General features: G+C 48.3%; 1 protein-coding gene across 1 annotated transcript in view; it reads right to left on the bottom strand.

Annotated features, from left to right (window-relative positions):
• The window catches only part of FRMPD3 (FERM and PDZ domain containing 3), a 67,534-nt gene extending 56,055 nt beyond the window's left edge, over positions 1-11,479 (bottom strand). The window contains exons 1-3 of the mRNA XM_040265035.1: positions 11,332-11,479; positions 7,476-7,578; positions 4,095-4,140 (exon numbers count right to left, since the gene is read on the bottom strand). Of these exons, the coding sequence (XP_040120969.1) occupies positions 4,095-4,140; positions 7,476-7,578; positions 11,332-11,479 (297 nt within the window). The remainder of the gene's footprint in view (positions 1-4,094; positions 4,141-7,475; positions 7,579-11,331) is intronic.
• Positions 11,480-23,401: the final 11,922 nt, after the last annotated feature.

Below are 23,401 nucleotides of genomic sequence, written 5' to 3'. Positions count from 1 at the left end.
AAGCTCTGTGGAAAACCAGTTCTTCTGCAGTGGTTCCCATGATTTTGGCTTTTTTCTGGACAGGTGGCTTCAAGCAGAAGGGACTGAGACTCTCTGGGTACAGGCTGTTTTCAGAACCAGAAAACTAGTTTCATTTGAAGGGACTGTCTGCTTGCTTTGCCAGCACTGTTCTAGGTCACCAGTCAGTACTTTATTTTAAAATATTTATTGAGGACAAATGACGTGTCAAGGTCTAAGGGTACCGAAATTAATACATATTCAGTCAATCATGGGGAACAGTTGGTCATTCAAAGATTAAAGAACATTCTTAAATATATAGAGACTTAATAAGTGGCTACCTATGCAATATTGTTTGAGGATCCCTGGGAAAGGATCCCTATGGCTGCTCAAAATACTCCCCAATGGTCTGCTATGGTAAGAGTCACTCTCTTAAAAAGAAAATGCCATCTGAAAAAGACTACACGTTAGACCGTGCACCTTGGCTACATATCAGAATCATTCAAAAGATCAATATCTGGGCTCCATCCCCACAGCTTGTAATTCAATTGGTCAGGGCTAGAGCCCAAGGATCAATATGTTTAAGAGTTCTCAGAAAGTTCTAATGTATAGCCAGGGTAGAGAACCACTGTATTAGACTATTGCCAACCACACAATGTACAAGTGGCAGGACCCTTAAAGACAGTCTGGTTCGATGTTTCCCAGATTCTACTGAGCATCAGAATTATTTACTTGTGGCTCTTATTAAAAGTACACATTCTTGAGCCACAACATGAACCTATCAGGAGGAGACTGTCTTCTGTCTTCAAGCCTGCACATGAGAGTTTGATAAGGAGAAGCAGTCTTCATGCACCCATGAGATATCAAGTGCTACCTTGTTATGTGATGTAGAAGCTACAACAGTAACGTCTGCTGGGGGCGGGGTGCAGTCTTCAAGGAGCTTTCACTTCAGTGTAAGAGAGAAGATTCTCTCACTTGATTTTTGTTACTCACAGTTGTGTTAACACTGAACTAATGAATACTGAACAACTGTTCCTAGGGGGATTGTGTGTGTGTCTCACATAGATTATAATCTTAAATTCTAAAAACAATTCATCCTGGTAGATTCAATTTTATTTCACCAGGGGAAAATGAGGTTCTGAAGTGTTAAGTGACTTGCCTGATGCCGCCCCGCTAACAGGTATCAGAGCTGGCATTCAAACCCCATCCCACTGTCCCCAAGCTGGAGTTTCCTGGACTACACTGCACTGCTCCCTACCATCTCCATCCTCAGGGCGACTCTGCATGACAACTAAAACAAGACAGAGCATCATTTTGCCTGACCTCAGCTGGGAACAGGTACATTGGGAGACTCAAAAGTTCCATGCTCCACATATGTCAGCAAACAACCAGGAAAGCGCTGTAAGTCTGGATTTTGGAGTTACAAATAAATTTTAGGAAGTGGGCAAATTTGCAAATATGGAATCTGTGAATAATGAGGACTGACTATACATGTTTGCAAGGCTGACATTTGGTCAGGACGTGCTGGGATGGCCATACCTGTTGTAAACCATTGAGGGATTTTTGCTCACTGACTGATAAGTAGTCTGTGCCCTAAGCTTTTTGGGTGCCACCTGATCTCTCCCCTGGAACCTCTTTATAAAAGATCAACCAACAAAGGGTTAACACCTGGCACAGTTAGGTGGCCTGCAAGACTCTGCTCCACCACCTGTGGCTGGCTTACATTCTCATCGGAAGGCCCTTCCTGTATAGGTTGCTAACTGTTTTGACTATCACTTCTCTGTGTATGTGCTCTCATACTTTTCTATGTTTCTCGGGTTTAGAGGAGCTTCTCTGGTGGCTCAGTGGTAAAGAATCTGCCTGGAATGCAGGAGACCCGGGTTCGATCCCTGGGTCAGGAAGATCCGCTGGAGAAGGTAATGGCAACTCCAGTATTCTTGCCTAGAGAATCCTCATGGACAGAGGAGCCTGGTGGGCTATAATCCACAGGGTCGCAAAGAGTCAGACATGACTGAAGCAACTGAGCAGGAGCAGCAGGGTTTAGAGGGCACAAGGCCAAGAACTAGAATGTAAGCTCTCTAAGGGTAGGAACCCTGTTTGTCCTGTGTGCTGCTATATTCCCAGCCTGGAAGAGTGCCTAGAATAGTGGGCATTCAGTACATGTTTGATAAACAAATTAATGAACCAGAAACTTTCATTGAGGTTAGCCAGGCAAAGATGTTTGGAAGACATAAGTCTTAAGGCAGGTATTCAAGGAAGGAGCCATGTGTTACAAGAGATGTGGATTACAATAAGGATAGACGTCTACAGGGTGGTGAGAACTAAGAAATGTACAAGGAAGAGGAGGAGAGCACCCTGGCCATGACAAAGAGGTGTTGGGGGCACTGGGATGAGAGTTGGGACAGAGATGGGGGAGTGTTAGGCTCTTTATTCTGCACCTAAGTTTGGACACTTGAGTTTGATTTAGGTTTCCTTTATTCCGACAAATACTGAGCATCCATTCTATGTCAGATACTGTTCCAGGTGCTAGTGATACAGCAGTGAACCACAGTCTACTCTCATGGAAAGCAGTCTGGCAGTTTCTTAATAAACTAAACATACACTTAGTATATGGCTGGACAATCACACTTTTGGGCATTTGTCCTAGAGAAACGAAAACTTATGCTCACAAAAAACCCTGTACATGAATGTTTATAGCAGCTTTAATATCACACTAGCCAAAGCCTGGAAGGAACCAAGATGTTCTTCAATGGTGGATGACTAAACAGTAGTACATCCATACCATGGAATACTACTCAGCAATAAAAAAGGAGCAAACTATTAATACAAGCAATGGCTTGGATGAATTTCAAGGGCATTGTGCAGAGTGAAAAAATCCAATCCCCAAAGGTTACATACTTTATGATTCCATTTATATAATATTCTTGAAATGATGAAATTACAGGAATGGAGAACAGATTAGTGGTTGACACGGATTGAGGGTGGGGAGTAGGTGCCCCATAAAAGGGCAACACGAGGCATCCTTTCAGTAATAGAACTCTCTAGTATCTTGACTGTGTTGATTCATGAACCCACACATGTGACCAAGTAACATTGAAGCATTCACATCATTGTACCAACATCAATGTCCCAGTTCTGATATAGTACTGTTAGGCATGTAACATGTAAACACTGGGAGAAACAGGGTAAAGGATACCCAGGGATGTCACTGTACTAGCTTTGCAACTTCCTGTGAATCTACAATGATATCAAACTAAAAAGTAAAAAAAAGTCAGGGATTGCCTGGTGGTCCAGTGGTTAGGACTCCATGCTTTCACTGTGGAGGGTACAGGTTTGATCTCTGGTCAGAGAACTAAGATCCCACAAAGATTACTATGAGGATGTGACCTAGTAACAGACACAGTGCCTCTTGATTCCAACTTTTGAGAAGGGCCTAGGGACTTCCATTTTTAATAAATAGTCCTGGTGACTATTATGATCAGGCAAGCAAGGGGAACACTGATCTAGTCTAAATCCCTCAATTCACAGATGAGGAAACAGGTTCAGAAAAGGGAACTGACTCCCCCAAGGTCACATAGGCAGTTAGTAACTGAACCTAGACAAAGATGAACCTATTTGTCCAACTGTATCTCCCCAGCAACTTTATGGTAAATCCTCCACATACAGGGTTGTGTCTAATACACCGTAGGCCATTTAGTATATACCTGTATAAATGAATGAATAAGATTAGCACCCACAGTCTGCAAGGATTAATGGAACTGGACACTGGACAGGTAAATTTTGATGGGGCACAGCAAAAAAAGAGGTAGAAATTATGTGTGGAACTGGGGCAGAGGTGGAGTAGCTTAAGTGGGGAAAGCAGAGCACACAGGGCAGCACACAGCACTATGGAGCCCTTCAAAATCCTCAAGCCTGGGCTGTGAGCATAGACAAGATGTGCAGAAGGCACAATTTTCAGTTCACTCCTAAATCCTTGGCTCACAACAATGCTGGTCCTAGTCTCTCCCGTCTCCCTCTCCCGTCACTGTCACTTTCCAATGTGGGGATGCTCTTGTCTCAATCAGGAGGAAGGGTGGATGGCAAAGAGGCTCACTCACCTGATGAGTGTGCAGAACTGTAAGAACGATGAATTCCTTAGCGCTCCTACAGAGACAAGAGGGAACAGGAGAGTAGTGTATCATGCACTGGGTATTCATCTAGCACAAGAAGGAATACCAGAATTCTCCCCTGGGCTGCATTCAGGTATATGGATTAGGACAGAGGGCAATCTAAATATCTGCATGGCTGCCTCGCCTCCCATCATTTGTGGCAGCTGACATCCACCATCCATAGAGGTTCACACAGGCTTCTGAAAATGGTATTATCATTACCTCTTTCGGGTCTTCTTTTTATATTCCTTCTCACATTTTTTCTATAGAAATCCTCAAACCCTAGGAGCAATTTTATCTATAGGCAAAAAAGTTTGCAAGGAAAACGAAAGACCTGAATTAAGGAACTCAAAGGGAGCACAATCAGAGTCCTGGGAACCATGAACTGTGATTATTGGCAATTTGGTATTTAAGTAAGAGGAGAAATTCAAAGGAAAAACCCAAAGGAGGTCATTTGGTCATCATGACTCATACTCAGCAGATTTGTTTTAATTGAAGGACCAAAAAAAAAAAAAAATGAGAGCCAGAGAGCAACAGATGGAAGACAAGACTCTCCAGATAGCAAACATTCAAAAGGATGAAGAATTTGAAACTCTTCAGACAAGAATTATGCCAATGATCCAACAAGCTGTGAAGTATGAAAATTCTCTCCCGATAGTACATCATCCTTTAAAAGAACTAAAAGAAATGGAAAGAGTTCGCCTTGAAGGAGCTTCCCCTCTCTTTGCTGGTCTTTTTTCAAATGTTTCTGGGAACAAAGGTGTTCAGGAAGCAGAGTCAAGACACCCTTGATTCTGGGTATTCAAGAAAAGCCCAGGGCCCCTGCTCGAGGACTTGGACTGGTACCATATTCAATGAGGCAGAGTCCAGGGATGTTGTCAGCTCCTGGGTCTGGGAAGCTCCTGGAGTAAGGAAGGAGCTGTGTTCCACCTGGAAAGTCCTGTCTCTTGGCCAGGGCAGGGAACTAGTATAGATTGAATTATGTGACTCCTCTGTTCCAGCCCCTGCCACATCTCCCCATATCATGTAGAACAAAGCTAAAGTCCTTGCAGTAGCTACAACTCCCCCCTTCCTTACCCCACTCCACACGTGGGCTTCTCTCATATTCCCCAAACACATCACACACACTCCTGCCTTAGGGCCTCTACACTGGGTTCTTCTTGCCTTCTTTGATATCCTCATTTCCTTCAAGTCTTTCTTCAAATGTCACCTCCTCATTGAGGCTGACACTGGCCATGCTATTTAAAGTTGCACTCTGTACCCCTGTTCCCAGCATTCCTGATCTTTATCCTGACCCCCTTTCTATTCTTCAAAAACATTCATCAACTTCTAATATACTGTGCAATACTTATTTATCATGTTTACTGCTTATGATGTGGCTTCTTCCACTAGAATGTAAACTCCAATGGGCAAGGATTTTTGTCTGTCTTATTCACTGCTGTATATTCAGTGCCTAAAACAGCAACTGATGCACAGGAGACACTCAATATAATAAATATTCACTGAACGAATGAATGATCTGCCAGTCCCAGAGATTATCAAATGTGTGAGCTCTGACTTGACCCACAAGGTGCTCTGAGCAGTCTCACAAAATTAGGCTACCTTGGTATGGGGTACAAAGATATCCACGAGAAGCAAAGCAAAGACTTCTGAGGGGTCAGCCTGAAAGAACCCCCGAACATGCCCTGATGGGGTTGAAAGAATTCACCCCATGGTGATGTGGTGGTGGACCATGAAGGGTGGAGAGTGGGGAAATGCAATGGACAAACTGAACTTGGAGAAGAGCCAAACTAAGGGTCATTAGGGACCAGACACATACCAGGATATTGGGCTGGAAGGGGAGCCTGTGGAGGAAGACCTGCTCTGGACTTTAGGAAGGGGCAGTGCAAACCCTTCCAGGAGTAGCAAGGGGGCATCACTCCTCTGCCTTTGAAGGGGAGGGAGGGGCCCTGGAGGCAGGTGGGCTTTGGGAGAACAAGAAAGATGAGCGGAATGAAAACACTCCAAATGGAGAAGGGTTGAAGGAGATGGAGGCAGAGATGGAGCAGACTACGCCAGGCAGAGAGAGAGAGTAAGAGAGCATGCATGTGAGGATAGATAGCTGAGGTCCCCCAAACTGAGGTTATCCCCTGGAATTTAGAGCTGAAAGAATCTAATTCCTTTCTCTCACTTCTATTGTCTCCTTATCAAAGTGTCTATGCAAGGGGCGTGGGGTGGTGTGTGTGTGTGTGCATGTGATAGGCGTGTGGGGTGGGGGGGTATCTATGGCACAGGTGTGTGTGTGTGAGCATGTGGTACCTAGTGGGTATGGGCATGTTTTTAGTGCATGGGTGTGTATGGTGTCGTGTTTTGTGTTTATGGGTGTATGGTATGCACGGGTATGTGTGTGTGTGTGTGTGTGGTGTGTGGTGGCGTGGTGTGCGGGGGGAAGAGGTGTGTACTGTGTGTGTGATATGTGGTGGCATGGTATATACAGAGGTTGTTATTGTTTAGATGCTCAGTCGTGTCCAACTCTGAGACCCTGTGGACTGTAGCCCGCCAGGCTCCTCTGTCCATGGGATTCTCCGGCAAGAATCCTGGAGTGGGTTGCCATGCCCTCCAGGGGATCGTCACCACCCAGGGATCGAACCTGAGTCTTCTGCTTTGGCAGGTGGGTTCTTTACTACCGGGCCACCAGGGAAGCCCCATATACAGAAGTAAGGGAGGGGAACAGTCAGTGTGATGACTCCATGGACAGCGGTGGTCCTCCTCATGTTCCTTTCTCTCTCTGACCTGCCCCCATCTGGGGAGGGCACTAAAGGGTCACACACACTGTGAGCAAAATCCAACATGGCAGGTTCCATGCCTCAGCCTGCTGGCCAGGCATCTGGATTTTATTGGCCTTGTGGTTTTTTTTTGTGGGGGGTAGGGAGTGGTGGGTGGGAAACGATGACTTACTCACATTGTGCTTATCTCAGAATGTTGTTTGAATGGCTTGTTTGTTTCTCGTTCTTTACTCACTTGGTCTACGTCATTGGTCACTCACTTGTTCTCAGTGATCACTGCACAGTTAAGTTGAAAACCAAAGGGCTTGGGTGAGGGGAGTTGTTGGGTGAAGGGAGGTGAGGTGAGCTCTGCCAGGAGGCTGTTCTTTGTGTCTCCTCACATCACTGAATGAGGCTAAGCCAGAGTGTGTGAGGGCCCTCAGGCCCCGGAAATTCTGGGCACCCAGGAGCCCTGGTTCGGGTTGCTCTCCCTGGGAAGACCCCTCTCTCTTAGCTATAGTTACACGACTGGTGGGATGGGGATAGCTGTGCTCAGCTCTCGCAAGGCCCAAGAGGCTCCTATTACCTGATGAGTTCTATGAACCTCTCCCTGGGGGCTTCACTCACGTCCTCCTCATTAATAGCCACAATCTGGTCACCAGCCAGGAGCTTGTCCTCAGAGGGGCCTCCTGTGGAGGAGAGGAGAGAGGCGTGAGGCCTGGATGGGAGGGAGTCGCCAGTGCCTGAGGGAGTGGCTGCAGGCACTGAGGCCTGCAGGAGATGCTGGCGAGTGGTGCCACTGACAGGGCTCCTCTTCGAGCCCTGGGCCACTGTTGCCTGTAGCAGGTGGAGGGCAGAGGGCTGGAGAAAGAGAATGGAATGGCCCTGCTTAGGCTGGGAGTGCTGTAGTAGCAAGAGCCTGGTGCTCAAGCGAGGTTTACCAGTGATTACCGGCTCGGACCTAGTGAGGAGCACAAACTTCAGTTTCATCAGGAGGGATCTGCTTGGGTACAAGGCATGGCTTCCAGACTACTGAGGGGTTACAGGTGACAGGAGCGGGTGAGGAATCTTCTTACTTGAACATAATTCATACTCACTGGTCTGGAAGGATGTAGGCGTTCACTCCCCTGGAGACAGGGGGATGAACTAAAGGACCTAAAGTGAAAGTGTTAGTGTCCGACTCTGCAACTCCAGTAGCCTGTTCACCAGGTTCCTCTGTCCATGGAATTCTCCAAGCAAGAACACTGGAGTGGGTAGCCATTCCCTTCTCCAAAGGCTCTTCTCAAGCCAGGGATCAAACCCAGGTCTCCTGGATTGCAGGCAAACTCTTCACCGTCTGAGCCTCCAGAGGAGCCCTAAAGGCATTTCTTTTCTTTCACCTAAGAGATGTGCTGCTGTCTGAAAAATGAGAGGAACGAGGCACAGACCCTAAATCACTGGCAGTTGGAAATTTGCTTTCTCTCCTTCTCACGTCTACTATTGAGGTTTAGAAAGCAGACCTTCCTGAGGGCCCTACCTTCCTGATGGGGGTAAAGGGTGGGTTGGAGGGGCGCCCTGGGTTGTGCTGCCTCTGATGCTTAGCAAAGATCTCCTTGGAGAAAAGGATTTTAGATATTTAAGGAGAATGACAAGTAGAACTCAGCTTAACTCAACCCTCAAATAGGACATGTCTGACATGTCTCACTCTCAACCCAGGCTGGATGCTTGTTGAGGTCCACTTGAAAGGGTCAGATCCCAACTATTCCTCTCTCTGCAAAAAAGCGTGCTGTGTAAATACAACGAACATGAACAACAACCACGTCACCATGTCAGTTGAGCATCACTCTATGGCTCTGGAGAGTGGGGCCTGTGTGCTGAGGGTGAGGCCTGTATGCTCAGCGAGCAGGATTCCCCACTCCAACTGCAGAGACCCTCAACCCACTCTTCTGACAGCACAGGGATGTCAGAAACAGGAAGCCTGGTGGTGAAGAGACCATTCTTTGCAGCAAGTCAGGCTGGGCCGCTCAACTCCAATCTACAACTCAATGGCTGTGGGACCTCGGAGGAGACATTTCATCTCTCTGAATCTCTCTTTCCTCATCTAAGAAATGGAAAAATAACAGCAGAAGAATGTTGGGAGGATAAATGGGATGATGGATGTAGAGCATTTAAAACAGTTGATTGATGTTGGTAAGAATTCAATAAGTGGTACTTATTACGTCTTCCAAGGGACAGTTCCTTCCACTCATTTCATTCCTCCTATTCATTGTTGTTTAGTCACTTCAGTCATGTCTCACTCTGTGCAACCCCATGAACTGTAGCCCGCCATGCTCCTCTGTGCATGGGATTCTCTAGGCAAAAATACTGGAGTGGCTTGCCATTTCCTCCTCCAGGGGATATTCCCCAATCAGGGACTGAACCCATGCCTCCTGTGTTTCCTGCATTGCAGGTGGGTTCTTTACCCGCTGAGCCAGGTAGATTCTTTACCACTGAGCCACCGGGAAAGGCATTCCTCCTATCTACTTCTACCAAATATGCTAGTCTTTTAGGTACAGGCCACTCTACCTATTCCCTCCCTCCCTTCTTTCCTTTCTCCTGTACATCCATTCATCCCTCCGCCCTTCCTTTCAATGGAGGAGGTCCTCATAGAACTTGGCTCTCTGATGGCAGTGGTAAGCTCAGTCTACTTACTATTTTCATGGAATGGTTTGTTGGCTTGTTCAGCCTTAACTGTTCCTCTATGCTGCTGCTGCTGCTAAGTCACTTCAGTCGTGTCTGACTCTGTGCGACCCCATAGACAGCAGCCCATGAGGCTCCCCCGTCCCTGGGATTCTCCAGGCAAGAACACTGGAGTGGGTTGCCATTTCCTTCTCCAATGCATGAAAGTGAAAAGTGAAAGTGAAGTTGGTCAGTTGTGTCTGACTCTTAGTGACCCCATAGACTGCAGCCCACCAGGCTCCTCCATCCATGGGATTTTCCAGGCAAGAGCACTGGAGTGGGGTGCCGTTGCCTTCTCCTGTTCCTCTATAGGATTCATCTTATCTTTTATTGTGGCCTCCCACTGGATGGAGGGGCACCTGGGTTGGAGGCAGGTCTGCAAGCAGCCTGCTGGCCCCATGGCCTCCTGTGGTCTCCCTTGTGGTTTTTCTTCTCTCCACTCCTCCAACCCCTTCTTCTTCATTCTCAGACCACCTGCTGCAACCCTGTGAATTCTGTTTCCTCTAAAGTTAAGCCAGGGTCTCCTGGTGATCTCTTACTAAGTTTTATCTGGTCCCTCTTTCCCAGGATAAATTTGATTTTGGATCAGAGACTCAAAAACCTTTTGCCAAACTGCATGACTACCTCAGGAGCCTTAGGTCAGCCACAAACTCCTGTACTGAATTGTTTTTTTACTTTATGCCCTCCAGTTGAAGAGCAAGCTTACAAAAATCTTTTTCTTTTCCTTGGAGGATTGCAAAATTCATCAAATTTCTGCTAGACCAGTTTGTACTCCGGCTGCTCCTCTTGACTGAGCAAGAAACTGTTGTAAACATCTAAAGCCTCAGGCCCAGCAATTCAGGAATAGAGCTCCTTTCCGTCTGTCTTTTCTTGTCAATGCCTAGCAAGATTTGGAACAAAACAGTGCTCAGGCCCTTTCCCATTTCATTCATAATGACAGGCTTTCACAGTTCTGGTGGGCTCACGCTTGGTCCACCCTGCATGGTCCCATTCAAGCCCTGCTTCCCGCCCCACCCCCCTCAGTGGCATCACACAGGCACAGGTGCAAATCCTAGCTCTTCTACTTCTTAGTGGAGTGACCCTGGACATGCCATTTCTCTTCCTCTCTGCCTCAGTTTTCTCATCTGTAAAATGGGAATGGTATTACTTACCTTGTGGACACAGCCACAAGCACTGAAGAAGATGATGTAAATTTGTACACTCTAGGGGGCTTCATCAATGGTAGATGTTGTATTGCCACTGTGGCTTCAGAGATTTCACTTCCTCTCCCCTTCTCTGCCACCTATGGTCTATATCCTGACTCCAGCCTTCACTGGATGAACTATTTGGTGAGCGTTTACTAGTCTCCAGAGCCTGATGATTAGATTCTTGGGGGCAGGAACTCTGTCTTGTATTTCCGTATAACCTTGCTTAGAGTAGGCAGTCAATACATACTTGTTGAACTGAATCAGATTGGTATGTCTCACTCAAGGCAGTATGGCTCTTCTGTGAAGGTTCTACGTAAAGGGAAGTTTTGTTAAGACCCAGACCCTACTAAATTATCAACCACAGCCTCAGTGTTGTGTGTGGATAAATCTTTAAAAACCAGCTCCCTCACACAGTTATTGGCTGGCAAGTCTTCACCCACTCTTCACGAATTCCTTGGCAACACAGTATACTTGGGTGCTCTTTTCTCTGGGACGATGTGTGGGTGTTTGGGGGGTGGTGGGAGCCAGGGCCAGGAGGATACTCTGGGTGACACCTACCTGGCCTCACAGATCGCACCACCACAGGCCTCTCACTGCCAGCCACGAAGCCAAAGCCATAGATAGGGTCCCGGTGAATGGCCACTTGTCGCAGCGTCTCTGCCGGCAGCTGCTCACATTCCATATCATTTGTGTTCTCTTCCTGCATCACATGGCTGCGGGGGAGGGGAAGATGGGAGCAAAAGAAGACGCAAAGGCAGCTAAGCCTTAGAGCAGCTGCGAGGGATGCTGACAAGGGTGCTGGCCATGGCACCTGGAAGTTCACGCACATTGCTTCCTACATCCTCTGGCACCAGCAGAGGGGATGACCGATGCGTATTTCACACTGGAGAAAGAAGAGTCTAGAAAGGAGAAGCCACTTGTCTATAGGGCCAGGGCCAACAGGTGCCATGGAGCCTGACATTAGAGTCTGTCCTTTCCTCAAGATACTGGGACTCAGAAGGAGCCTAAAAGCAAATGTGTTGTTGGAAGGTTAACCGGTATCACCCATGGAATTGGCTATTAACTCCCTGAGAGAAACCAAAACCTTGAGGGAAGGGACTGCAAAACAGGCAAGGCCGTGGGGAAGGAATGTGAAGTCATTTCAGAGTGTGGAGCACCTTCATGAAGTCCTTGTGTAATTTTAAATTTTAATATCCCTTAGGTCATATATAAAAAGAAAATATTGAGATGCCATATGAAAACAAACAGGCTCACATGGAGGACCAATCCCTTATACAACTGTGCATAACGCTAACTTCTGTTTGTTGTTTTTTGGCCACACCAAACAGCATGTGGGATCTTAGTTCCCCAATCAGGGATCAAACCCGTGTCCCCTGCAGCAGAAGTGTGGATTCTTAACCACTGGACCACCAGGGCAGTCCCAATGCCAACTTATTTCAGTTAATGGGACAGCTGGAGAATAGCTGCCAAGGGCAAGTGGGGAGAGCAACCGCTGGAGGCTGTCAGCAGACCTGAACCCAGGTGAGCTGGGAGAAGAGAAATCGCTGCCCTGATACTTGGGAGAGTTATAGATGGCGCTCCAATGCCCGTAACAGATCTTACTGAGGCTTCAGAATTACGCCAGGACTTTACAAAGGGTTAACATCAAGGGCAAAGGTGAAACATATTGCAGGCAAGGATGGGTCTGAGCTCAGTATTTGAATGAAGAGCCCTAATGAGTGAAGGCATGGGGACCTGTGTGAAGGCACTGGGTTCAGAGGCAGAAAAGAGGAGAAAAGGGAAATGAATGACCAGGAGGCAGGATAGGGCAGGTGGAGGTGGAAGAGAGGGGACCAGAGCCAAGAGGCTTTCTGGTCTAATAAATGAGGTTGAGTTTCCTAGTCTCGGTGTGTGTTTCTGAAAAACTAAGGTTCCAGGCAGGCCCCTTCTGAACAAGATACAGAGGACCAGGAGCTTATTAATCAAACTAGTTCAAGATTTGGAAAAGAAGTGGGAGGTTCTGACACTAGGAGAGTGATTGTTGACTAAGAACACCAAATTCCTCAGGAGCAAATGGTTGTAAGCAATTAGGTTGTTTATCAGGACACAGATTTGCTAATTAGAGAGGAGCTTTAGGACTATCAATGGGGGGAGGGTGGGAAGATTTAGAGTAATTGTGTAAAAGAGAAATTCATAGTCCCAGACTTATCTCTCTCATAGAAGAACTCAGGAAGAAAGATGGACTGTGGCTGATTGGAATCTGACCACAGCAACTATGACTGCTCCCGAGCTGACTTGGGCTCTGTCTGGTGTCCCTTAGGGAGGTAGAAGGGGCTGCCAGGGCTAGGTCAAGGCTCCTGAAGATGAGTTCAGGAACTGGCTCCTTCCGTTTCACACTGGGTAAGACAAATGGTCACTCTTTGACAGAAAGTTAGTTGGGAGCTGGAATATGGCTAGTTGGTGTTCTAGAGAGGTACCCTTCCAGGACAAGGGCTCAGCGAGGGTGGCCTCAGGCTGGCCCCTCTCTCATTTCTGCTCCTGGGGGCAGGCAGGCACTTGAAGGCTTGAAGGGAGCCATAGAGGATCTTCCTGTGGCTGCCATCGTGCCTCACCATGGAGGCTGCTTCCCAAATGAGCCCTTGGCCTGCTGTTTCCTGATCTCAGCTCACTGGCCCTAAAAGGGCCTCTGCTTGGGGTGACACCAGTTCATTTCTGCCATGGGCTCCAGCCAGGGCACCCTGGACAATGAGAGCCTGTCGGGCTACACAGGCTGTAGCGTGGGAAGCGGGGACACCACAAGGAAGACCCACACATGCATGAGAGTGCTCGCTACCATGGCCTGTGCTCAGGGCCCCCTGGTCACTGCAGCCTCCCTTTTGCTGCCTTTTTCTTTTTCTAAAGCTAGGGACACTCCAGTCTCCACTGGGCCTTGAAGTACCACCAATACTCATGAAAAGAGACACTCCTGGTGCCAGGGGAGCCAACAAGCTAAGAGCCTTTTCTGACCCAAGTGTTCTGCTTTACCGTTTGGACTATGTTAATCCATCAACAAGTATTTATTGAGTGCCTACTCATACAGTTGGAGATTTGGGGAGGGGGCACAAGAAGTTACAGATCTCTGCCTTCAAAGACCTTCCAGTCTGGGGTTGTGGGAGGGGGAACAGACAAGTGCACACTGGACAGGAGAATGAGAGTGGTAACTGAGAACAGTATGAAAAGTCAGTGTTTGTTGCTCAGTCGTGTCCTGATTCTTTGCAATGACTGTGGCCCGCCAGGCTCCTCTGTCCATGGCATTCTCCAGGCAAGAATACTGAAGTGGGTTGCCATCTCCTTTTCCAGGGGATCATCCCAACCCAGGGATCAAACCCAGGTCTCTTGCATTGCAGACAGATTCTTTACCACTGAGCCATCAGGGAGCCCATGAGAATAGTATATGAAGTTCATAATTAAGGTCCCAATAGTATGTTCATAGAAGGGAGTGGAGGACTGAAGGGCTCCCTGGAGGAGGTAGAACCTATGCTGGGTAGTCAGAAAACGGCACTGATGGGAAGAGAGACAAGAGGGAAGCTCTGTCCATGGGTGGCCCCCATCTTTTCACAGGGGACCCAGCTATTTCTCCCACAGCCACAGGCATGTCTCCAGGTGTGACTGGAGCACTTGGTCCCTGGGTAATCTCTGACAGAGCTGGACTACCTGTCGCTAATTAGTTCTTCCTTGTGCTCACTCGTGCCCCCATGGGTATCCATGGGCGACCCCATGGACTATAGCCTGCCAGGCTTCTCTGTCCATGGAGTTCTCCAGGCAAGAATACTGAAGTGGGTTGCCATGTCCTTCTCCAGGGGATCTTTCCAAACCAGGGATCAAACCTGTGTCTCCTGCACTGACAGGCAAATTTTTTACCATTACCACGGTGCCAATCACTAGATCCTCCTCCAATTCTGCAAGGAGTCCTTTTTTCGCACTGCTTGGGCCTTCCCAGCATCTGTGGTCAGAGAAGAAACCCCTCTTTTAACACACTGGAAGGCCATTTTGCAGTGCAAATGGCAGCTCTCCCCACCCTCCTGGGGTTGGCATCTTTCAGCGTCTGAGGCTCAGTCAGTCCCTCCGAAATTTGCTCAGTGCATAGAGACTTGGGAGTGACAGTGAAGGCCAGTGGTGATGGATGACAGCAGCTCAGCTGTCCACAGGCCACGTGACTGCCCTCCTGGGGGAAATACGCACTTTGACTTTGAAAGATGTTTGGCTTCTGATCTCATCAAACCGGGCAACTCTGAACAAAATTATGAAGCAGCCACAGCGTATGGTCCTCTCTCCCTGCCCTCTGCCCAGCTTTGTTTCTGGGATTGGCCATTTTGTTCTTCAAACTACACAGTGCCTTCAATCTGTCCTGTTCCTACCCAAGGTCCCCAAAGGTATATCCCCCTTCAGCCTGCACCAGGCTTGCCCTCTCTGGTCAGTGACCTGGGTAAAGGTCTAGCCTTTTCTTTTCTGCCTAATGAAAACAACACTTTATAGCCAAGTGGTTATTTCTTTTTTATTCTTAAACCCATTACCTCATCCAACAAAAAGGTCCTTTCACATCCATTATCACCTCCCAGTTGCCAAACAGACTAGGTCTCTGCTTTTCCTCCAGCCCAGACTCCAAGGTGGAGGCCAATGAGGGACTCAGCTGGAACCAGATTTCTTGGACAGGGCTCACAATCCCAGCACCCCCATCTATACCCACCCAGGGTCCCGGACCTTCTGGCTATTTAGTCTCCATTGCAGGATTGGCCTAACCCTGCAGCCAGCAGCTCTCCACATCCTGGCCAAGTCTGATGGGCCAGCCCTCATCTTAATTCATCTGTCTTGGATCCCATTCACTCAGCGTCATTGGGAGAAGGAAATGAGATCATAGTTACAGCAACACATTAGAAGGTTAAACATATCATGTAGATGTAGAGGTGGTGATCTTACCAGTGGCATCATCTAGGGTGGCAGGCAGAGCAGAGAATAAGAGCTAAAGATAAACTTCACTTTCTACAGTCCGGGCCCTTCCCCCATCAACTCCTGGCCTCTAAGTGGCAGCCCCAAGAGGCACTCTGCCCCCTTATTTTCCAAGCAACTGTCCCCACTATCAGACAACCTGGCTCCCTATGGACACCCTGGCTCCAGTTCCTTTGTGGGCTAAATTGATCCCCTACACCACCACCAACAACAACTCCCCCCATACCCCCATATCTCTGTCTAAAAAAGAGCTGGTGGCTGGAGCTGATGCTGACAACTGTTGCTAGGCAGGATGTGGTTGAAGGACAGACAGGTGAACTGAGAAGATAGACTGATTGTGAGCTGCTGCTCTTTCCCCTGAACTTCTGGGCAGGAAGACAGAAATGTTAACAGCTTAACTCCCAGGCATCAGCTTTGAGTTCCCCACCCCTCCTTGCCTTTGGCTCCTTCTTCTTTACATTTATTGGCTTCTTGGGGAGTCTTGTTGCTCCCTTCGAAACTGGCAGGCTGTGGAGCCACGTGGGGCCAATTAGCTCTCTGCTTCCAATCACAGAAGGTTGATTTTCCTGAAAGCTTCAGAGATCCCACATGGCAGCTGGGACACCAGGAGATGTCACCTTGTGGCAGGAATGGGAGATCCTGGGTGAAGGAGCTGCTCTGGGTGCCCTCTTTTCAGGAGCTTGAACACAAAACCCTTCTTTTGCTAAAGGAGCCCTCACTTGGGCTCACGTATTCTAAGCAGGGTGGCTCACCCTTGAATGTGTAGTTGCACCACCTGGGGGTAGTACTAGAATGATTCTGATGCAGTAGGTCTGGAGTTAAGTCTAAGATTCTAGCAAATTCCAGGGTGCTGCCCAGGTGGCTTGTTCATGGACCACACTTTGAGGAGCAAGATATAAAAGAACACCTTTGTCAAACAAAGGGAGGGCCCCAATCAGGTGGGAGGGACAAGATGCTTTCATTCCGTTGGTTTATGGCATTGAAGGCACAGTTAAAACACAAATGCTATCTTGGAGAAACGATACAGAAAGCCATGCAAACAAATGACTGACTGGCTGAATCAGATTTACCCCAGGAGAGAATAGGGAGTGATCTATAAGGATAAGAAATGACAGGTAGGGCTGAATTAGGGGAAAGGAGAGAAAGATCTGGAGAGATGGGGCACCATTTACCCTGAAGAGTCTGGTCAGCCAAAGAACAGCCTGAGGTCTCACACAACATCTGGGAGTAAGGCGAGGACAATACTGAGAGAGGACAGTGCTGAAAACAACAGCTACCATTTATTGAGGACTTGTGGTGTGCCAGATACCATGCACATATTGTCTCACTCCAGTCTCACGACAACCCCATGAGTAGGAGATCTTATCACCATTTTACAGATGAGGAAACTGAGATTGGGAAAGAGAGATTAATTTACTCCACGACATTCACCTATTTACACTGTGGTGTAGCTACAATGTCAACCCAGGTCCGTCCAACTCCAGAGCCAGTTTTCTCACACGATTTGGGCCAAGAACCTGTGGGTAAGTAACGGGCATGAAGAGATGTTGGGGGAGAGTCAGCAGACTGCTCCTCTGCCAGGGCACAGAAGGCCACGCCAGTGCAGCGTGTCAGAGCAGCCTCCCCTGAAGCCACCACAGCAGAGGGGACAGGTGGGAGACTCCAGCCTCAGAACTGACTTCCTATCTGCCTCTAAGTCCACCCTCCTACATGGGAGACCCAGCCCAGGGGGCCTCCCATGCCTGTTAACCTCAGTCACCACCAGAGAGAAGTCCCCTCAACTCTGGTCATCCCTCATAACCCAGGGGTTCTCATCCCCACGGGCATCTGTTCACCCTCTAATGCCACCCTTCTCTTCCCTTCAAACTCTTCTGCGGTGACCTCGGGAATTCTCGGTCAGCAGCAAACTCCTCTGTATCTTTCACTGACTCTCTGAAAGTGCCCTTTCGCCTCTTTCTCAATGGAAGCCGGCTTTATTCCTTGAGGATATCACTTGCCCACCAAGCCCTCTCAACAGGAAGCTGGATTTTTTTCCCCTCTCAATCTCAAGACCCTCAGGACCTGTGTGTGTGGGAGAGAGAGGGCAGGTAGGTGTCTCCTTGCTTGCCGGGAGACACCTTCTGCCCCAAATCCTGCTCCCTTGTGAAATACGCCTGCCACCCACCTCTACCTCTCCGTCTCCATTGCTGTCTGTGATATCCTGGGTAGTTCCCACAGTGACATTGATTTATGTTACTAGTCATATGTGATCTTCCCCTCTGCTCTAACTTTTTATTTTATTATGAGAAAATGTGTCTAACATAAAATTTACCATCTTAATAATTTTTAAAGCATATAGTTCAGTGGCATCAAATACACTTACATTGTTGTACCACCATCATCACCACCTGTGTCCAGAACTTTTTCATCATCCCAAAGTGAAATTGTGTACCCATTAAATACTGACAGCCCATTTCCCCACTCCCCACAGTCACTGACAACCATTATTCAATTGAGCTGGTTAAAAGTTTGTTTGAATTTTTCCATTACATTACATGGAAAACTCCAAATAAACTTTTTGGCCAGCCCAAAACTGTCTCCACTGTCTGGCCACCACTTTCTCACTCTCTAAGATGACTATTTTATAGCTCCTCCTCTCTTCCATCTGCCCCACCTCCCCATTTATCCCTTTGAATCTCATCTGATGACCTTGTCCTGTATGTTATTGAGAAAACATAAGCCATCAAATGGGAGCTCCTTTATCTTACCACCACTAAATCTATACACCACCCTGTCTGCATCTGTACCCATGACTCTGTTTTCGCTCCTACTAAAATGGAGGATCTTTAGTTTCTTCTGTCAATGGCAGATCTACTCGGTTATGCCCTAGTACCATAAAGAAGACTCTCATCGTCTCAAAGACTTCCCTCCTTTGGGCGTTCATTCTCTTCCGTAAGTCATCAATCCCTTCATCTCTCCAGAATCATGCTAGCATACTGATGGAAATCATCTATCCTTAAGAAAACTAACAGAAACGACCTGGTTCCACTCCATAATCCCCTTACACTGACTGCTCCACTTCCTGTTCCCTTTCATGGAAAAATTGCTCAAGAGTTTTCTACAAATATTTTCTCCACATCTTCATCTTTTACTTGCTCCTCAATCCACTCTAATCTGGTTCCTACATCTCTCAACTCCACAGAGTCACTCTTGTTAAGGCCAACGGCCTTCATGGTTCTCTCTCAGTCCTTATCTCACTCAGCCTCTAACCAACCTTTGACACAGCTGACCACTCCTTCCTTTTTGGGAGGCTCTCCTCCTCTGGTTTCTGTGGCTATTTCTTGACCCTCCAGCCCAATATTTCTGCCCAATATTTCTTAGTCTCCTTTGTGGGCTTCTCCTCCTGCATCGAATCACTGGATACCACAATTCTTCCCACTCAGACCTTCTTACCAACTTCCCAGACTTTCTCTTCTCTCTAGACTCTCTTTCCCAGGTGATCTCATTGGTTCCCTGGCTTGAAATACAATCTATGTGCAAACCCCCAAATTTCTATTCTACCCACACCTCTTCTGTGAGCCCCCGAACTCCTACATTCCAACAATCTACTCTGATATCTCTGCTCCCATGTCTCAAGGGAACTGCAAATTTAACATGTCCAAAACTGAACTCAAATTTTTCCTCCTCAAGCCTAGCCCTCAGCCCTCCTCGTCTCAGTACATGGCACCATCATCTCTTCAGTGACTCAAGCCAGAAACTTCAGAGTCATTCTTGTGTCCTGTCTCTCTGTTTCCCTCACCCCCACCTCTAACCTCTCAGTAAATGCTTGCAGCTATTCCTTCAGAATCTGACCAACTCTCTCAATCTCCATGACTGTCACCCAGTTCAAGCCACCATCATCTCTCTCCTTGATTGCTGCAGCAGCCTTCTTTCCAGTCTCCCTATAGACATTGCTGCCCCCCTTTAAGCCTGTTCCCTATAGCTATTGCAAAAGCCCAAATCAGATCCCGTCACTCTTCTGCTTAATACTCTGAAGACATTTCCCACTGCAAGTGAAGAACATTCAAAGTTCTTTTCCATGGCCTACGAGGCCCTGTTGTGATCTCTTCCTTGCCAAACCTCTCTTGTGCGTGTGTGCTAAGTCACTTCAGTTGTGTCCGACTCTGTGTGACCCTGCCAGGCTCCTCTGTCCATGGGATTCTCCAGGCAAGAATACAGGAGTGGGTTGCTGTGACCTCCTCCAAGGGATCTTTCTTACTCTTGCCTAGAACAATCTGGTCCCACTAGCCTCCTTTCAGTTTCTGATCAAGCTCTATGCTACCTTGAAGTCTTCCCATTTGGTATTACTTTCTTCCTGGAAACCTCTTTCCCTATTCTTCATGTGGCCAATCATCCTTCCTTCAAGTCTCATGTAAATATCACCTCCTCGAGGAGGTCTTCCCTGAAAACTCTGCCCCCTGATAGTCCTAACACTGTAATCTGATCTGTTTCCTTCATGATACTTATCAGGATCAGTAACTATAGACTCATTTCTGTGATTATTTGCCTGTAAACCTCATAAGAGTATTGATTATGTCTCTTTTGTTCAACAGTGCATCTCCACCATCTAGCGTGTACATGGCACATAGTGGGTGCTATAATAAATATTTTATAAGTGGCTTGATGGATGGATTTTGAGGCATAAGGATTAGAATCCTCTGGCTAGTCCATGTAATTCATTATCAAATGCCTACTGGCTCTGCCTCAGGTTTCTAAATGGGGAGTCTGGTCCATGGAACAAAGCTTTCAACATCTCTGACCAAAGACAAAAAGAGGGAGAGAATGGAGTAAAAGAAAGCACACAAGGAGGGCTACAGTTTAAAGAAGAAATGGCTACAGTTCTTAGAAGAGTATCAGGGTGGGAAATTAGATGACTATTCCTTCCTGGGACAGAAAAGTCTCTTTAAAGGGCAACAACTCTTCTTTCAGAATGGCCAGAGGCCCAGGGGTGGGCAGGATGACTTCGGATAGTCTTTTCCATTCCAAGAGCCTCTAGGCAAACAATTCAATTGATTACTGTCCCAGGGCTGCCTCCAGGGCTTTCTTTCCACCCTCTTTCCCTCCAGGTCTTCATGGCCCTGACACTTCTTTCTCAGCTGAGACTAGAGAGGCAGCTTCTGGAAAACTTGCTGGTGTCTGGATTCATTTTCTCATTGTCCAAACAGTTGTTCTTCCCCAGAGGGCTGGAATGGAGACACCTGTCACCCATTCTAGCAGGTCACAAGGGAGCAGGTAGAAAGACCAAAGCTGTTGGTCCTTCCACAAATACCCGGGAACCTGGAGTCACCTCACAAGAGACCATCCCCGTGATCCTTCTGAGAGGAGGCTGCAGTGGACCCTCTGGGCAGCCGCCTCCTCTCCTCCCTACTTCTCCCCCTCAGGGGCTACACATCCAAGAAACTCAGACATGTTGTCTAATCGGCCCAGCTATGCTCCTCAGCCCTCCCTGCCAGCCCAGTGACAGATGTGAGGGCTGTGCCAGCTGTGAGGCTGGTACCATATGGCACCATGGGTCACAAGGTCTGAAGCTGCTGCCACTGAGCTGTGGCGGAGTTTGTGAGGAGGTCTTTGCATGTTAGCCCCCACTCACCTGTCACTGGCAGAGGCAGTGAGGGGAACTGGAGCTATGAAATATTCACAGGAGCTTGCAGGAATTGTCACGTTACTCCAAAGAGCACCCTGGCCCCCACCCTCCACTTGCACATGAAGTATTTCTGAGGAAGGCTGAGAGAGAGACTGACCGACCGAGCCAGTGCAGAAGTGAGGAGTGGAGGGGAAGACAGGTATTGGGGCCAGACAGAGCCAGGAGGGAGAAGAGAGGTGAGGTGAAGCCGAGAAACCCAGACAGAAGCGGAGATATGAGACAAGAGGAGGGCTTTGGAGACAGTGAAGGAGAAAAGACAGGGCTGAAGAAGGCAAGCCTGGCAGAGAAACTGTGCCCACCAACTCACTTGCCTTAGCTTTTTGGAGACCCACTTCTGTGCCTTGCCTGTTCTCTAAATACCCTCAAGCTGCTCCCAGCTCTGTCCTCAGGTTCTGGCAGTAGGCCACACGGTAACGAGAGCCCTCTGTTATAGGACTTCCAGCGCTCCATCTCTTTGGGGAAGGGTACTGCTATTCTGCCACACTGACTGCATCCATTTCATGGATGGGGATGTGGGTGAGCGAGGGGCAAATCTGAAGTAGGCTGAAGAAGAAAACCCAGGACACTGTCCCAACTGGGGCCAATTCCCCAGCCACAAAAAGCTGTATTTTGGGGGGGAAAGAGATAAAAAGGAGAAAATAGGATGGAGAGAACATTCCAGAAGGTGGGAGGGAATGGTCATGATGGGAAAAGTGGAGCTGGCAGGGAAGGGAGCAGCAGGCCTTAATTCTTCCCCTCAGTGAGCATACGTCTCTGAGGCCAGGCTGGGCTGCAGAGCCCTGGCACAGAACACTAAGCTGGGAGAGGGTCCCTGGCCACCCAGATCTTTCTCTTTTCTTAGATCATAGCCTCTAGTCTTCCCATGGCTGAACTGTAAACAAGGCTTGGAGGCCAGAGAGGGGGAGCAGGTGTGAACAGGGGCTGCTGGGAATATCCCCATAAGTAGCTACCTCCAGCAGCCAAAGACCTGGGACTCCAACAGCGGCCCTGTGGGGTCTGCTTGGCAGGCACCAGCTGCACAGGGCTCCAGGCAAAACCTCCTGAAGCCAAACGAGGGCCTGCTCCTCGGCAGGCTGGCTGCGCCATCTCCCTCCCCTCTGTGAGCCTGCCAGGCATCCATGGCCTGGGCCGCCAGCCTGAGAGGTCCCGGCCTAACTCCGATTAAACAGCTGGAGAATCTTGGAGTTGCCAGGGCCCTGGGAACAAGTTATTCATTTCACCTTATTCACTCTCTGAAGATCTGCAGAATGACAGGGGAAGGCTTTCTGGAGAAATTGCAGCTGGGGGTTATAGGAGGGGCCAGATTTGGACCCTGAGATAGAAGCGGGTGGCGAGGTGCTGTGGCAGGAGGTAGACGAGACAGCCCAAGTGCAGGGGCGCTGGGGAGAAGTGAGCTGGGGGAGCAGGCAGCTGGAGCTGACCCAGGGAGACAGTGGGTAAACTTTGTCCTCCCTCCCTTGCTCACGTCTGGCTCTTCTGGGGCATTATGTCCTCTCTGCAGTGCCCTCTTAGGGAGCCAGTCTAGTCGTGGCTGGACAGAGAAAGCCACATCCTTCCCGCTGTTTTGCTTAGATGGCCCATCTGCCCCCTCCTTGCCTGAGATGATGCAGGTGGTAGCTGAAGCCCAGGCACCAAGCCCAGCAGGCACCAGGCTCACCTCTTGTGAGAGAACAAACTGGAGCAAGCCCCGGCTTCTCCCACTGTGCACTGGCTCCAAACTCTGTCCATTGGGTCCATGGGGGGAGGGGTGGCAGGGCAGAAATCAGGCCAAGAAGCAACTCAACAAAAGAGGTTATGTGAGCAGAGGCCTGGTAAATTCATGTTACCCCATCTGGAGGTGTCCAGAGATGCCAACTACAGCTTCAGGGCAAAGAGATACCTTTTATTCTGCCTAATTGCATCTTCCTGCAGAGAGTGAGTAAGAAATTAGAAGGTTTTTCCTAAAGCAAAGAGAAGATTCTATGGGGATCAGAGAAAGGGGAACAAGGTTGGTGAACCCTC

This window comes from Oryx dammah, unplaced genomic scaffold, assembly GCF_014754425.2.
Source record: "Oryx dammah isolate SB20612 unplaced genomic scaffold, SCBI_Odam_1.1 HiC_scaffold_23, whole genome shotgun sequence".
Taxonomy (NCBI): Eukaryota; Metazoa; Chordata; class Mammalia; order Artiodactyla; family Bovidae; genus Oryx; species Oryx dammah.
This window is presented reverse-complemented; position numbering and strand designations above follow the sequence as displayed.